Source organism: Monodon monoceros, unplaced genomic scaffold (genome assembly GCF_005190385.1).
Source record: "Monodon monoceros isolate NGI ecotype Baffin Bay Population unplaced genomic scaffold, NGI_Narwhal_1 Super_Scaffold_2, whole genome shotgun sequence".
In the NCBI taxonomy this organism is placed as follows: Eukaryota; Metazoa; Chordata; class Mammalia; order Artiodactyla; family Monodontidae; genus Monodon; species Monodon monoceros.
In genome coordinates this window covers 9,506,220-9,520,954 of record NW_021703776.1, presented here as the reverse complement: position 1 = coordinate 9,520,954, position 14,735 = coordinate 9,506,220, and the positions used below count along the sequence as shown (strand labels likewise).

The window sequence follows — 14,735 nt, the reverse complement described above, 5'->3', positions numbered from 1 at the left end:
ATTGGGGAAACTAAAATCCCGCATGCCATGTGGCATGGCCAAAAATAGAAAAAAATGAATAAAACTTAAGGGACTTAAAGGACACCATCAAGCAGATCATTATCATTATATGCATTATGCAAGTCAGAGAAGGAGACAAGAGAGAGAAAGGGACAGAGAGCTTATGTGAAGAAACTATGGCCGAAAACTTCCTAAATTGGGGGGAGGAAATTCAAGACAATGAACTCCAACTAGAATAAATCCAGAGACCCACACCAAGACACATTGTTATGATGACAACTTGGAATAGAAAGAAACTACCTCATCATAATAAAGGCCATATATAAAAAGTCCACAGCTGATATCATACTAAATGGTAAAACACTGAAAGCTTTTCCTCCAAGATCAGGAAACAAGATAAGGATGACCACTTTCACCACTTCTATTCAACATAGTACTGGAAGTTGCAGCCAGAGCAGGTAGGCAAGAAAAAGAATACTAGGCACCTAAATTAGAAAGTATAATCCTCCCAAACAAAAACAAATTTTTAAAAGTTACACATAATTTGGACATATCACTAGAGTTTAAATATTTAATGTAAAGGAGAAACATTTTAAGATATATTAAAAGCTCTCCACAGAAAGAGAAAATAAATTTATATTGTATTGCTTCTGTTTGTAGGGGGCAGAATTATAGAGATGGAGAGCTCATCTTCGTATAAGAAAGAGTTTTCTAAGAACCATAACTGTTCCGACATATTTACCCAGGATGCCATAGAAAACAGTCCCAGCACTGGTTATCATATAGCTGACTAGTGCTTGGTTAAGGGTACTTTTTGCATTTTCAAATATCAGAAATGGAATGGAAAATCGTATTTTTGTTTTCATGGGCACATATAAAATGAATCACTGTTGGCTCAGGGCAGTGCATGGCCTGCTGTTCCTCTGTTTCTTCCCAGAATCAGTGTTTCTGCAGCCCCATCTGTCACCCTGCCAATCAGATGGGATAGCTTGCCAAGTCTGACACATTTAATAACAAGTGAGACAATTTTTTCTAGCATTTGTATTAATGGCTAAACTAGTTACAAAGGAAGACCTACCTCTACGACACAAGAAGTTCTGAGAAACGTCTTATTTCTTTTACAAAAGCAGCTCTGAATAGGCCAACACCAAAGCCAGTGAAGAAACTGAATAATAATTCTGGTACTCATCTCACTAAATTAATTAAGTCCTTATCCTTTTGTAAATTGAGATATAATTTCCTTATGATAAATTCAGAGATTTTAGGTGCAGAGTTAAATGAATTTTGACAGAGTATATACCCATGTAATTATTACTCCAGCCAAGATACAGAACATTTTTATTACTCCAGAAAATTCCCTAGTGCCCCTTTCCTGTCGGTGACTTGTCCCCTCAGTGACATCGATTACCTACTACCAGACTTCCCTGCAGATTCTCTCTCAGCTAGGATCTGAGACCGTTCCTGTATTGCTCAATCATCTGTATAAACATCATGTCACATATATGCAAGGAAAAAAAAAGCAAATGAAACAAAATGGTAACAGAGATTAGCTGGTAGAATTCTGGGCGGTTATATATTTTTTTTTATACTCTTCCACATTTTCTCAATTTTCTTCAATGACATGAATTCATGTTGACACTTTAAAACTAAAACTAAATATAATTTTGTTTCTACCATATGATCACAACCATGAAAAATAATTCACAGCAGAATGACAAGAAAGAAGGAAATATACCAATATATCTTAGTAGTGGTTCTTTCTGGTAAATAGGATCATGGGTATTTTTATTTCTTCTAATTTCCCCCCCAAATTTAAAAACACTTATTTATTATTTCTGAGATACACAAAACACCCTATTTCAGAAGATGAGGCCAGAAATAGTTCTTTGAGAATTTCATAATATACTGCTTATGTCAGAAAGCTGCTGAAATCATGTTTGAGGAAATAAATGAGTCGAGAATTCAAGTCTATTAATTGCAAGTTGCCTTTTCATTTTCTCCTTAGAAGTTATATCTTATTTCATAATCCATGACTGATTCTGGCTTGCTGTCATATTTTTGGTGCTATAAGTATTTATTTGGTTTGGTTTTTTTTTTTTTTTGAAATAACCTCAAACTTATAGAAGAGTTGTGAATACAGTACAGAGAACTCTTTTTTCTTGAGAATCATTTGAGAGTAAATTGCCAACCTCATCCCCCAATAATTTCATGCATATATCCTGCAAATAAAAACAGTCTCTAGATAACCACATACAACCATCAAAATCAGGAACTGTTACCACGACACATTTTAACCAAGCTCACAAAAATCAAAGACAAAGAACTTTGAAAGCAGTGAGAGGAAAAAGACTCATCACACACAAGGGAATCCTGATAAGGCTGTGAGCAGATTCTTCAGCAGAAATCTTGCAGGCCAGGAGAGAGTAGGCTGATACATTCAATGTGCTCAAAGAAAAATATCAAATGAGAATACTTTATCCAGGAAAATTGTTCTTCAGAAATGAAGGACAAATAAAGACTTTCCCAGACAAATAAAAGGAGAATTTATCGCCACTGGACCTGCCTGAAAGGATGTTAACTAGTAACAAGAAAATATATGAAAGTGTGAAATTCAGCGCTAAATGTAAATACTGGGTTGGCCAAAATGTTCGTTCGCGTTTTCTGTAACATCTTATGGAAAAACCCAAACAAACTTTTTTGGCCAACCCAATATATAGTCAAATTCAAAATACTCTATTACTGCAATGGTGGTGTGTAGATCACTTTGAACTCTAGTATATAGGTTAAAAGACAAAAGTATTAAAAGTAACTATAGCTACAATATTTTGTTAATGGATACACAAGATTAAAATACACAAATTGGGACACCAATAACATAACTCGTTGGGGGGAGGCAAGTAAATATGTAGAATTTTTAAATGCAATTGAAGTTACATTACTGTCAGCTTAAAATGGACTGTTATAACTATAAATGTATTATGAAAGCCTCATGGTACTGTTAGTACCACCAAGGAAAAAAATGATAAAGAGAGAAGAATCAAAGGATACCACGACCAAAAACCATCAACTCATAAAGAAAGACAGTGAGGGACTTCCCTGGTGGTGCAGTGGTTGAGAATCCACCTGCCAATGCAGGGAACACGGGTTCAAGCCCTGGTCCAGGAAGATCCCACATGCCACGGAGCATCTAAGCCCGTGTGCCACAACTACTGAGCTTGTGCTCTGGAGCCTGTGAGCCACAACTACTGAGCCCACATGCCACAACTACTGAAGCCCGTGCATCTAGAGCCTGTGCTCTATGACAAGAGAAGCCGCCGCAATGAGAAGCCTGTGCACTGCAACAAAGAGTAGCCCCTGCTCATCACTAGAGAAAGCCCACACGCAGCAACAAAAACCCAGTGCAGCCAAAAATAAATAATTTTAAAAAAATAAAAAGAAAGACAGTGAGAGGAAGAAAGGAACTATAAAACAATCAGAAAGCAGGTAACAAAATGGCAATAAGTTCTTACCTATCAATAATTACTCTAGATGTAAATAGTTTAAATATTCCAATTAAAAGACAAAGAGTAGCTCAGTTCATAAATAAGACTCAACTATATGCTGCCTACAAAAGACTCACGCTTTAAGGACACTCATAGGCCAAAAGTGGAGGGATGAAAAAACATTCCATGTGGATGGAAAAATACTCTGTGCAAATGGAAACCAAAGGAGAGCAGGTGTAGCATATCACACAAAACAGACTTAAAGTCAAAAGCTGTAACAAGAGAAAAAGAAGGTCATTATATAATAAAGGGATCAGTTCCTTCAGAGGATATAAAAATTGTAAATATGTATGCTCCCAATATTGGAGTACTTAAACAGATCTGAAGATAAAAATAGGCAGCAATGCAATAATAGTAGGGGACTTCAATGCCCTGCTCTCAACAGTGGATAAACTATCCAGACAGAAATACATTATGAACTAATGAATTTGAACTACACTTTAGACCAAGTTGCCTTACAGACGTATATAGAACATTCCAACCAATAGCAACAGAACACACATTCTTCTCAAATGCACATGGAACATTCTCCAGGACGCATCATATGTTAGGTCAGAAAACAAATTTAATAAGATTAAAATCTTATTAAGTATCTTTTCTGACTACATAGTATAAAATTAGAAGTCAATAATGGGAGGAAAGCTGGAAAATTCACCTATATATGGATTAAACAACACATTCTGAAAAAACAATGGATCAAGGGTAAATGTTTTAAAATTTTTGAGGTGAATGAAAATAGAAACACAAATACAGAAATTGATGGGATTCAGCAAAAGCATTTCTAAGAGAGTAGTTTACAGTGATAAACACCTACATTAAGAAAAAAGAAAGAACTCAAACAACCTAACTTTACGTCTCAAGGAAATAGAAAACGAAGAACAAACTTAGTTGATGGGGAGAAATAATAAAGATTAGAGCAGAAATAGAGACTAGAAAGACAGTAGAAAAGATCAATGAAACTAAGTTGGCTTTTTGAAAAGATAAAATTGACAAATCTTCAGCTAGACTTACCAAGAAAAAAGGGAAATGACTCAAAATTAATAAAATTATAAATGAGGGAGGAGACATTGTAACTGATACCACAGAAATACAAAGAACCATAAGAGACTATGAACAATTTATGCCAACAGATTAGATAATTTAGGAGAAATGGATAAATTCCTAGAAACACACAACTTACCATGACTGAATCATGAAGTAAAAGAAAAACTGAGCAGACCAATAACAATCAAGGGGATTAGGAGATCGAATAAGTCATCAAAAACCTCCAAACATATAAAATCCAGATGGCTTCACAGATGAATTCTACCAAACATTTAAAGAAGAATTAATAACAATCCTTCTCAAACTCTTTCAAAAACTTGAAGAGGAAGGAACACTTTCCAACCCATTTTATGAGGCCAACATTACCCTGATACCAAGCCAAACAAAGACACTACAAGAAAAGAAAATTACAGGCTGCTATCCATGATGAACATAGATGCAAAAATCTGCATTAAATTCAAGAGCACATTAAAAGGATCATACACTATGATCTAGTGGGATTCGTCCCTGGGTTGCAAAGATGGCTCAACATATGTAAATCAATAAATGTGATATACTACATTAACAAAATGAAAGATAAATATATGATCATCTCAATAGATGCAGAAAAAGCACTTGACATAGTTCAACATCCATTTGTGATAAAATCTCTCAACAGATTAGGTGTAGAAGGAATGTTTCTCAACATAACAAAGATGATACAGAGAACCCCACAGCTAACATCATAATCAATAGTGAAAAGTTAAAAGCCTCTTCTGTGAGATCAGGAACAAGACAAGGATGCCTATAATTACCACTGTGTGCTATTTAACATAGTAAACTGTAAGCTGAAGCCAGAGTAATTAGGCAAGAATAATAAATAAAAGGCATCCAAATTAGAAAGAAAATTAAAATTGTCTTTTTGCAGGTGACATGATCTGATATGTAGAAAACCCTGAAGACTCCACTGAAAATTGTTAGAACTAGTAAATTCAGTTAAGTTACAGAATACAAAATTACCATACAGAAATCAGTTGCATTTCTATATACCAACAACAAAGTATCTGAAAGAGAAATTGAGAAAGAATCTCATTTACAGTACCATCAAAAGCAATAAAATACTTAGGAATAAATTTAACAAAGGAGGTGAAAGACATGTACACTGAAAACTGTAAGACATTGATGAAAGAGATTCAGGAAGACATGAATAATGGATAGATACCCTGTGTTCTTGAATTGGAAGGACTGGTATTGTTAAAATGTCTATACTACCCAAAGCAATCTACAGATTCAGTGTAGTCCATATCAAAATTCCAATGGCATTTTACACAGAAATAGAAAAAACTACCCCAAAATTTGTATGGAACCACAAAAGACTTTAAATTAAAAAAAAGCATTCCTGAGATGAAAAACAAAGCTAGAGGCATCACACCACCTGATTTCAACCTATATTACAAAGCTGTAGTAATCCAAACAGTGTGGTACTGACATAAAAACAGGCACATAGATCATTGGAACAGAATAAAGAGCAGGGCATAAACCTATGCATATATAGTCTGCTGATTTTTGACACCAGGAACACACAGTGGGAAAAGGATAGTCTTCAATCAGTGGTTCTGGGAAAACTGGATGGCCACATGCAAAAGAATGAAACTGGACCCCTGTCTTACACCATTCACAAAAATGATCTTGACATGTATCAAGGACAAATAGAGCTGTTCAAAAAAAAGGGACTTACCTGAAACTGTAAAACTCTTAGAAGAAAACACAGGGAAAAATTCTTGACATTGGTCTTGGCAGTGATTTCTTGGGTAAGACACCAAGCATACAGGAAATGAAAGCTGAAATAAACAAATAGGTCTGCATCAAACTAAAGAGCCTCCACACGGCAAAGGAAACAATCAATAAATTGATACTTACAGAAGAGGGAAAGTATTTGCAAGCTGTATATCTGATTAGGGGTTAATATCCGAAGTATAAAGAACTCAGAAAACTAATAGCCAAAAAGCAAATACTCCCATTAGAAAATGGGTAGAGGAACTGAATACACATATTTCCAAAGAAGACATGCAGATGGCCAACAGATATGTGAAAAGTTGCTCAACATCATTAATCATCAGGGAAATGCAGATCAAAACCACGAGACACCACCTCACACCTGTTAGAATTGGCTGTCATCAAAAAGACGAGAGACAAGTGTTGGCGAGGATACGGAGAAAAGAGAACTCTGGTGCACTGTTGGTGAGAATATCAGTTGGTGCAGACACTATGGAAAAGACTGTGGTGGGTCTTCAAAAAGTTAAAAATAGGACTGTCACGTGATTCAGCAGTCCCACTCCTGGGTATATACCCAGAGGAATTGAAATCCGTATATTGAAGAGATACATGTACACCCATTCTCATCGCAGCATTATGCACAATAACCAAGAGATGGAAACAACCTAAATGTTCTTCCAGAGATGAAAAGGATAACGAAAAGTGTGGCTTATATATACAGTGGAATATTATTCAGCCGTGAGAGAAGGAAACCCTGCCATTTGCTACAACATGAATGAACCTGGAGGGCATTATGCTAAGTGAAATAAGTCAGAGAAATACAAATACTGTATGGTTTCACTTGGAGCGGAATCTAAAAAGAAAAAAAAAAAAAAAAAAGCCTGTTTCATAGAAACAGAGATTTGAATGGCAGTTGCCTTGGGCTGGGGGAAGGGGAAATAGGGCAGTATAGATCAAAGGGTACAAATTTTCAATTATAAGAAGAAGTAGTTCCGAGGATCTAATGTACAACACGGTTGTTATAGTTAATAATATGGAATTGTATACTTGAAAGTTGCTGAGTAGGTCTTAAGCATTCTTATCACAGACACACAGTGAACTGTCAGGTGATGGATGTGTTAAGTGTCTTGACCTTGATGATCATTCCACGATGCATATGGACGTCAAAACAGCACATTGTACACTTTAAAGATATAGTTATATCTGTCCATTACCCCTCAATTTTATTTTTAAATAACTTTTTCATAAAATTCATTAGGATTTTGATAAAAGTGGAAATAAATGTGTGTGTTCAATCAGCCATCTTGAATCCAAAGCATAGACATAGCATTTTTGAGCAAATTAAAAAAATTTTTTTTAATATATATATTTTTTTATCAAAGTATAGTTGATTTACAATGTTGTGTTAGTTTCAGTTGTACAGCCAAGTGATTCAGTTATACATACATTCTCAATTTTTAAAAATGAAAAAAATACGAGGAAATTAACAGGATTTAGGATGACTGCCTTTTTTTTTTTTTTTTTTTTAAACCCCATCCTTGTCGTGACAGGGAAAGTCTTGCATGAGGAGCACGTTGAACTCTTGATGGAGGAGTTTGCATTCCTGAAAAAAGAAGTGGTGGGGAAGGACCTGCTGAAAGGGTCGCTTCTCTTCACAGGTCAGCCCTTGGTGGGATCACAGGTCATATGTAACTGGTGAGGCTGGTGGAGGGTTACTGGGTTCTGAGCTCTCTAGGATGTGAGCTTGGATTCATTTCTGCTAAAGACGTTCTGACTGAGGGCCCATTTAATTTTCCCACGCACCCACAGACAATAAAAATAATCTATTTTTCTTCTTTCCTCAAATGAGATCTGATTGCTCAGTGGGCCTTGGGGAAGACGTGTTAGAAATCTCAAGCACATTTATGCTTTTGGCCCAATCGATTAGGTAGAATTTTCTCTCATGAAATCTTGATGAGTTGGAGATTATTTTTCCACAGGAGGTTAAAAATGAAAGCTCTCTTTGCTAAAGGACCGAGAAGGTTCTTGGAGAAGAGAACATGTTTATACTTCTCTGTGGAGCAAATAGAATATGCATAGACCCTTTCTTCCTCCAACATGTTATCAGGACATTGGCTGTGGCCAAGATATTTGATCTACTATATATTCAGCTATTTACTTTATGTTGGTCATTCTTTGAGCACCTCCATTAGCAGAAGGAAATGAACAGCCTGGAGCCTCAAGGTCTGCAGTCTCCTTTGGGTGGACTCCTTGGATTTGTCTCCACCCTAAGGCATCTGGGCCACCTTTCCTGAGGGCTTTCTTTACAGAAACAAAACCGACATTGTCAAGTGGTAAAACCATTCATCTGTTCGTGAGTTTCCAGAAAATATACAGTAGTGGAATCTCATTTCAAAATCCATTTTCAGGGACTTCCCTGGCGGTACAATGGTTAGGACTCCGAGTTTCCACTGTGGTGGGGGCATGGGCTCAACCCCTGCTTGGGGAACTAAGATCCTGCATGCCGTGCGGTGCAGCCAAAAAAAAAAAAAAAAAAATAGAATGGCACAAAATCCATCTTCATCCTTTAAAATGATGATATAATGAGAGTTGTGGAGACAATAATAACCGTTAATCTGCACAAGGAACTGGGCTAAGTATGTGACATTATTTCATGTTAATTCATATGATAATCCTAGAAAGTGGGTATTTATTACCCCCATTATACAGATTTTTTTTTAATGAAGCTCAGAGAAGTGAGTAGCTTCACAAAGTTGACCCAACAGTTATGTGGCGGAGGCAGACAGATTGGAGCTCAGACTTGTAGCAGCTGTTCGGTCCTCTGCAAAGAGCAGGAGCAGACAGGAACCAGCCCAGAGGGAGCTGCCTTTCCTTTGTAAGTTTCATACTTAGGTCCTAGTGATTTGAAACCATGTTGTCTATGAAACTTACAATCTTTGTTTTCTTTATCTTTTTATTTACTTTGCTTGTTTTCTTTAGAACATACTCATAATTATTAGTTGTTTTAAGTCAATATCAAAGTCTTAAGAAATCTTTGAAGAGCAGTGTAACAGATATGAAGTCTTATAAATCTAGGTTATGTTTAAAATTTAGGCTGGGATGAGAGGGGAGCAGTATCTTGACCAGATTTCTGGTACAGATACTCGTTGCAATATACTGTAGTACACGAGATTATGAAGACTGAGGAACACGTAACGCTGTATCAGTTTTCTTGATATTGACTACTTTATAGGAATTACTGTTTTCTCCACAGCTATCACAATTCCTTCACTCCCTTATCACTTACACAGACACTTATATGGTATTTATAGGAATATAGGCTTGAGGGACTAAAATACGTTAATTCTTTTACTTCTTTAAGTCACTGACTGAAGGGGATATATGTTTACATATGTGTGTGTGTGTGCATATACACACACACACACACACACACACACGTTAGAAGCCTAAAACATTTTTATTACCCTGTGGGCCAGATGGACTGCAATTTCCAGTGAAATATTTTATTTTACCAACAAAGTGAATTTAAGAAACAGGAAAAAAGGGAGACATTTTTATGAAAGTCTCCATCAGAATTAGTCATCTTGCACAGCCCCGTCACAAGGTAGATTGTGTGTCCTGATCACCCAGCCACATCTGTTCGCTCCCTGTCACATCCCCCATGCCCCCCAGCTGTCAGCCCCGCCCCTCCAGTCCCCGCCATGTCTGTGATTCCCCACAGCTAGCCCGCTGGAAGAAGAACGGTTTGGCTTCCCTGCATTCAGCGGCATCTCTCGCCTGACCTGGCTGGTCTCCCTCTTTGGGGAGCTTTCTCTCGTGTCCGCCACTTTGGAAGAGAGAAAAGAAGATCAGTATATGAAGATGACCGTGTGCTTGGAGACGGAGAACAAAAGGTAGGTCATGAGAAGCTGCAAGGAGAAGGCAACATAAGGACATCCTCGTGTGTTCACAAGGGAGAACATGGGAGACCCAGGGGCCTAGACCCACACCTTCGACTCCAGAAGGGCCGTCTGCTTATGCCAGTGGAACAGGTGCTGGGATTTCACTTATGCTGCCTCATGCCATCCTCCCAGCAGCCCCGTAAGGTTAAGAGAAGCTTACAGATTTGAGCAGGTTGTCTAAGCCACACAAGTGAGCAGTATCCAGTTCTATGACCTGAATTGTTTCCAACATTTTATGGTGAAAGATGCAGGCATTGGTGAGTTGAAAGAATTTTGCAGTGAGCATCCATCCAGCTACCTAGATCCTGCCGTTAACATTGTAGTCTGCTGGCTTATCACACGCCCAACTATTTCTCAGCTTTATCACCACATCATACGTCATAATGTTGCCAAAATGTTGATTCTTTCTTTTTCATACCAAGTCTTTTTTTTAATTATTTAAAAATGTTCAAGAGACTTTAAAATGGCCCAGAGACCCAAAGATGTTCGTGTCAAATATAAGATCACACTGAGGTGGGGTCTGTTGGTTCCTCCATTGCTAAAGCCTCCGTGTGATCCTGGATCATGACACACCCTGATAATTCTTCTAGGTGGGTAATGGTGATACCCTGATTCCCAGCACCTTCTGTAAGTGGCCATCAGTCCCCTAATGACGAAAAATGCAATCCCAGAAATAATACGCTTGCAGATTCTACTTGAACATCTTTCCAGTATTATTTTTCGAAACCAAGTCCTCTACTGATCCATCTGGGAGGCTGAGATAATGATGAGTCCCATCTGACAGTAAATGTAGATCTTTCACCAGCAAACACCCTTGAAGATAAAATGCCTCATACCAAGTCTTTTTAAACATAAGGAGCCTCTGTAAGTCATTTGCCCACACAGTTTCTTAAGTTAGAGCTGCCTTCCAACAACCTAGTGGAACAGAGCAGAACCTCAGCAGAGGATGGGGAGGAGGGCAGACATGACCTTGAAAGGTCACAATAAAAGGACCAGCAAGACCAGGATCACTGCTTGAATCCCGGTTGTACTAGTATTTGCTAACGTTTCCTGAGTTCCTACCATGTGCCAGGGCCTAGTCCTTTTATAAGGATTTTCTCATATAATCTTTATACCAACTCTCCGGAGTGGGCGTTATTATGATTATTATTATGATCACCTAGGAAACTATGAGGCTCAGAGAGGTTAAGAAACTTGCTAAGGGCACACAGCTAACAAGTGATTGTGTGAGAATCGCGCTCAGGCAGCCTGTCTCTGGTCCCCAGATGGTCACACCTCCACAGAAATGCACAGGAAGGGCACGAGAAGGGAATCGTACTGAAAACATGCCAGGCCTTGTCTTTAATTCGTCCTGTAGTCCTCACCTGTCCACGAGGTTGGGTATCATTAGCCTCAGGTCCCAGATTATCCAGGAAAACCCAGTGCAGTTTACTCCCAAGCCCGTGTTCTTCCCATTTTACCAGCAGTTTTCAAACTTTGTAAAAAAAAAAAAAAAAAAAGCATTAGAACACCTTTTCAACCCAAATCCATATAGAAGAGGTACACGTTTCAGGCCTCCTGTTGAAGCCAGTTGGTAGGAGTGGTGCCAGAGCCAGGCGTGCCCTACCCCCCATGCCCTCGCCCTCCAGGGCAAATACTTTAAGTTTTTAGGACCACAAGATGAGGAAGTTATTCTGTCCACATCTCTCCTGATGGCTCCCCTTTTATGTACTTCAGATCTTTTCCTCTTAAACACTCACCCCACACTCTAATGTAGGTCTGGGTGAGCTGATTGGCTGAAGGGGAGGCCTTTACCCAGGTTGGAGGTACCCCTGAGCTTCCTACAGCACCCAAAACAATCTTAAGTGACCTGCTTGGGCCCCTTTCTTGCAACTCCGCACTCACACCGTTAACCGTATTATGGCCCGTGCCTCTAGAGGCGGAGAACAAACAAACCAAAGGTAGTTCCCCTTCGTTCCTTAGCCACGCTGATCTAGCCTGCCCACGCTGGGCCTGGCCCACTGCAGCCCACGGGGAGAGGAAGAGGGAATCCGAGGAATGGAGACGAGAAGGCCAGGGACCCTGATGCCTGCCCGGCATTGAACCCTTTCCCTATTCGCCCTGAAAACTCCATTACTTAGCATGGCAGCCCAACCAGATTGCCTGTCCTTGACGCTGACTCTCCCTGCAGTATAAGAAGAAGGAGGGGAAAGCAAAGAGAAGTAGCCAGAGCAAGTCCTCTCATTCCTGAGACTTCGTTCCCAGAAGAAGGAAAACTCTATATGTGTATATGTGTAAAGAGGTTGAATGGAGGTTATCCATATTAAAGTTGGGAAGAGCTTGAATATTTGGCAATAATGAAATATTGAATGAATTATATCATCAGTTGTCCCCATGATATGCAGCTAAAAATAATAATAGCAGTATCTGTAGGATCATAAATATTTTAAAATAAACATAATTAAAAGTTATACTTTAGGATTTATATTCCATATACATATAGGCAAATATTTGAAAGGACTGTCTCAAACTGAAGATTATTTAGGCAAAAGAATTATTGATTTTTTCCATTGAAAGTCCTTAAATCAGTGCTGTATTGTTTTTAGAATATATTTTTGAAGAGCAGATTTTATATTTTTCCTGTCACATTATTCAGTGAAGCTTCTAACTTTAGATCGAATCTGCTTAGGTTTCTCTTTTTCATTAAGCAGATAACACAGCTTTTATCTAAAGACAGAAAAGATAAATCCAGAAAAAGAAGAAACTTTAGGAGAGCAGGGTCTGTCCTATTTGAATTGTAGATTTTTGTGAGTTCTGACCTTGGCCTGAGGGGCAAATGTGAAATGGAAACGTGCTTTGTGAGTGGGCAGGCAGCGTCTGGTCTTGGCATGTGCCTGGAGTCATAGACCTCTTGGAAAATGTGATGAAAGAACGCTAAGAATTCTTTCCCATAAAAATGCACATACACTTGGAAACAACAGTTTGTACAGGATCTCAGGTCTGGATCCTCCAGAAGGATCCGGTGAGATTCAGGGTAAAAACTCCTAAATAACAAACTGATACACCAGAATCTTTGAACTCCCCTGCCTGGTGGCAAAATTGAACAAAGGACCTTTGGGCAGTAAAGTTGCCAACAGTCACCCGTGGCGTCTGGGAGGCTGGTGGAGGTTGGGATGCAGCAGCTGCAGGGAAAACGGGCACAAAACGAGGACCTGGCACTGGGCACTCAGGTGCCAGCCCGCATCCGCGCGCCCCTATGAAACTAATCCTGGGCCTCTTGCTTCCACAGCCCGTTGATGTGGACTGAAGAGAAGGCGCCTGGCCTAAAGCGAAACAGACATTTAAGCTTCCATTTCAAGTCTGGGTCCCTGGAGAATATGCCCAACGTAGGCGTCAATAAGAATATTTTCCTGAAGGATCAAAATATATTTGTCCAGAAACTCCTGGGCCAGTTCTCTGGAGAGGAGCTGGCTGCCGAGAAGAAACGTATCCTGCACTGCCTATGGCTGGCGGGAGAGATCCAGAAACACTGCCGCCCGAAGAAGTGAAGGGAGGGGGCAACACAGCGAGACCTGAGCCTGATTTTTATCAAGAGTTGACCTTCATGTCTGTTCTTACCATTAAACGTGTCTTGGGTAAACAGGATTCGCTTATTGTCACGAGCCGTGTTGGGAGTGATACTTGGGTAGGGGCACACGTGGTAGGGATGAAAAAAGAACCAACCTTGGTGGAGTGGCACGGGATGCTTTAGATGTCCAGTTTCATTCATTCTTCCCAACGGCCCTGCCGGATGAGTATTATTACCAGGCTTGTTTTCCTTAGTGTATTGAAAAAATCTTGTTTGAAGTTACCCAGCTAGTAAATGGCAGAACCAGCCTTTAAACCCCACTCATGCGCTAAATCACTGCAAAACAGTGCCTGGAAGCCTCCTTCCTGCCACCTTAAGGAATTTTATTTCCCCCTCCACAGACTCTCCCTGGACGACCGTGCCCGGTGCTGGGGATCCTAAAAACATAGCCGCTGCCCTCAGTAACTCACAGTGTCAGAAGGGAAGCAAGTCACACAAACTGGTCATTGTAACGTTGGAGGTTCAGGCTGTCCCTGGCCATCCGGAGAAGGGTTCAGGGAAGATGTGCAAACCAGGTCCTGATGATGAAGAGATAGCTGTGTGAAGGTCAAAGAAGGGCTTCCCTGGCAGAGGGGCAGTATGAACAGAGAGAAGTAAGCAGCAGCCTGGCCAGTGCCCTGGGACAGTGTCGCTGAAGCACTGGGTCTGGAGTGGGGAGTCCCAGAGAGGCAGATCTGACGGTGGGGGCCCTTGAAGGCCAGGTGAAGAGCTGGGATGTTGTTTATCAGGCTGTGCAGAGGCACCAAAGGGTGTTGTTTAACGTGCCGGGGGCGTGGGGTGCGTGGTCATGTTTCTGATTTAGGTAGAGCACTCAGAAGGCTACCTGGAGAGGAGACCAGAGACCCA

At 39.7% G+C, this 14,735-nt stretch overlaps 1 protein-coding gene across 2 annotated transcripts in view; it reads left to right on the top strand.

Annotated features, from left to right (window-relative positions):
• BLVRA (biliverdin reductase A) overlaps positions 1 to 13,903 on the top strand; it is a 55,550-nt gene extending 41,647 nt beyond the window's left edge. For both annotated transcript variants that reach the window (XM_029233003.1, XM_029233002.1), the window contains 3 exons: positions 7,892 to 7,999; positions 10,063 to 10,234; positions 13,551 to 13,903. In XM_029233003.1, coding sequence (XP_029088836.1) covers positions 7,892 to 7,999; positions 10,063 to 10,234; positions 13,551 to 13,809 — 539 coding nt within the window. In that variant the 3' untranslated portion in view covers positions 13,810 to 13,903. The remainder of the gene's footprint in view (positions 1 to 7,891; positions 8,000 to 10,062; positions 10,235 to 13,550) is intronic.
• Positions 13,904 to 14,735: the final 832 nt, after the last annotated feature.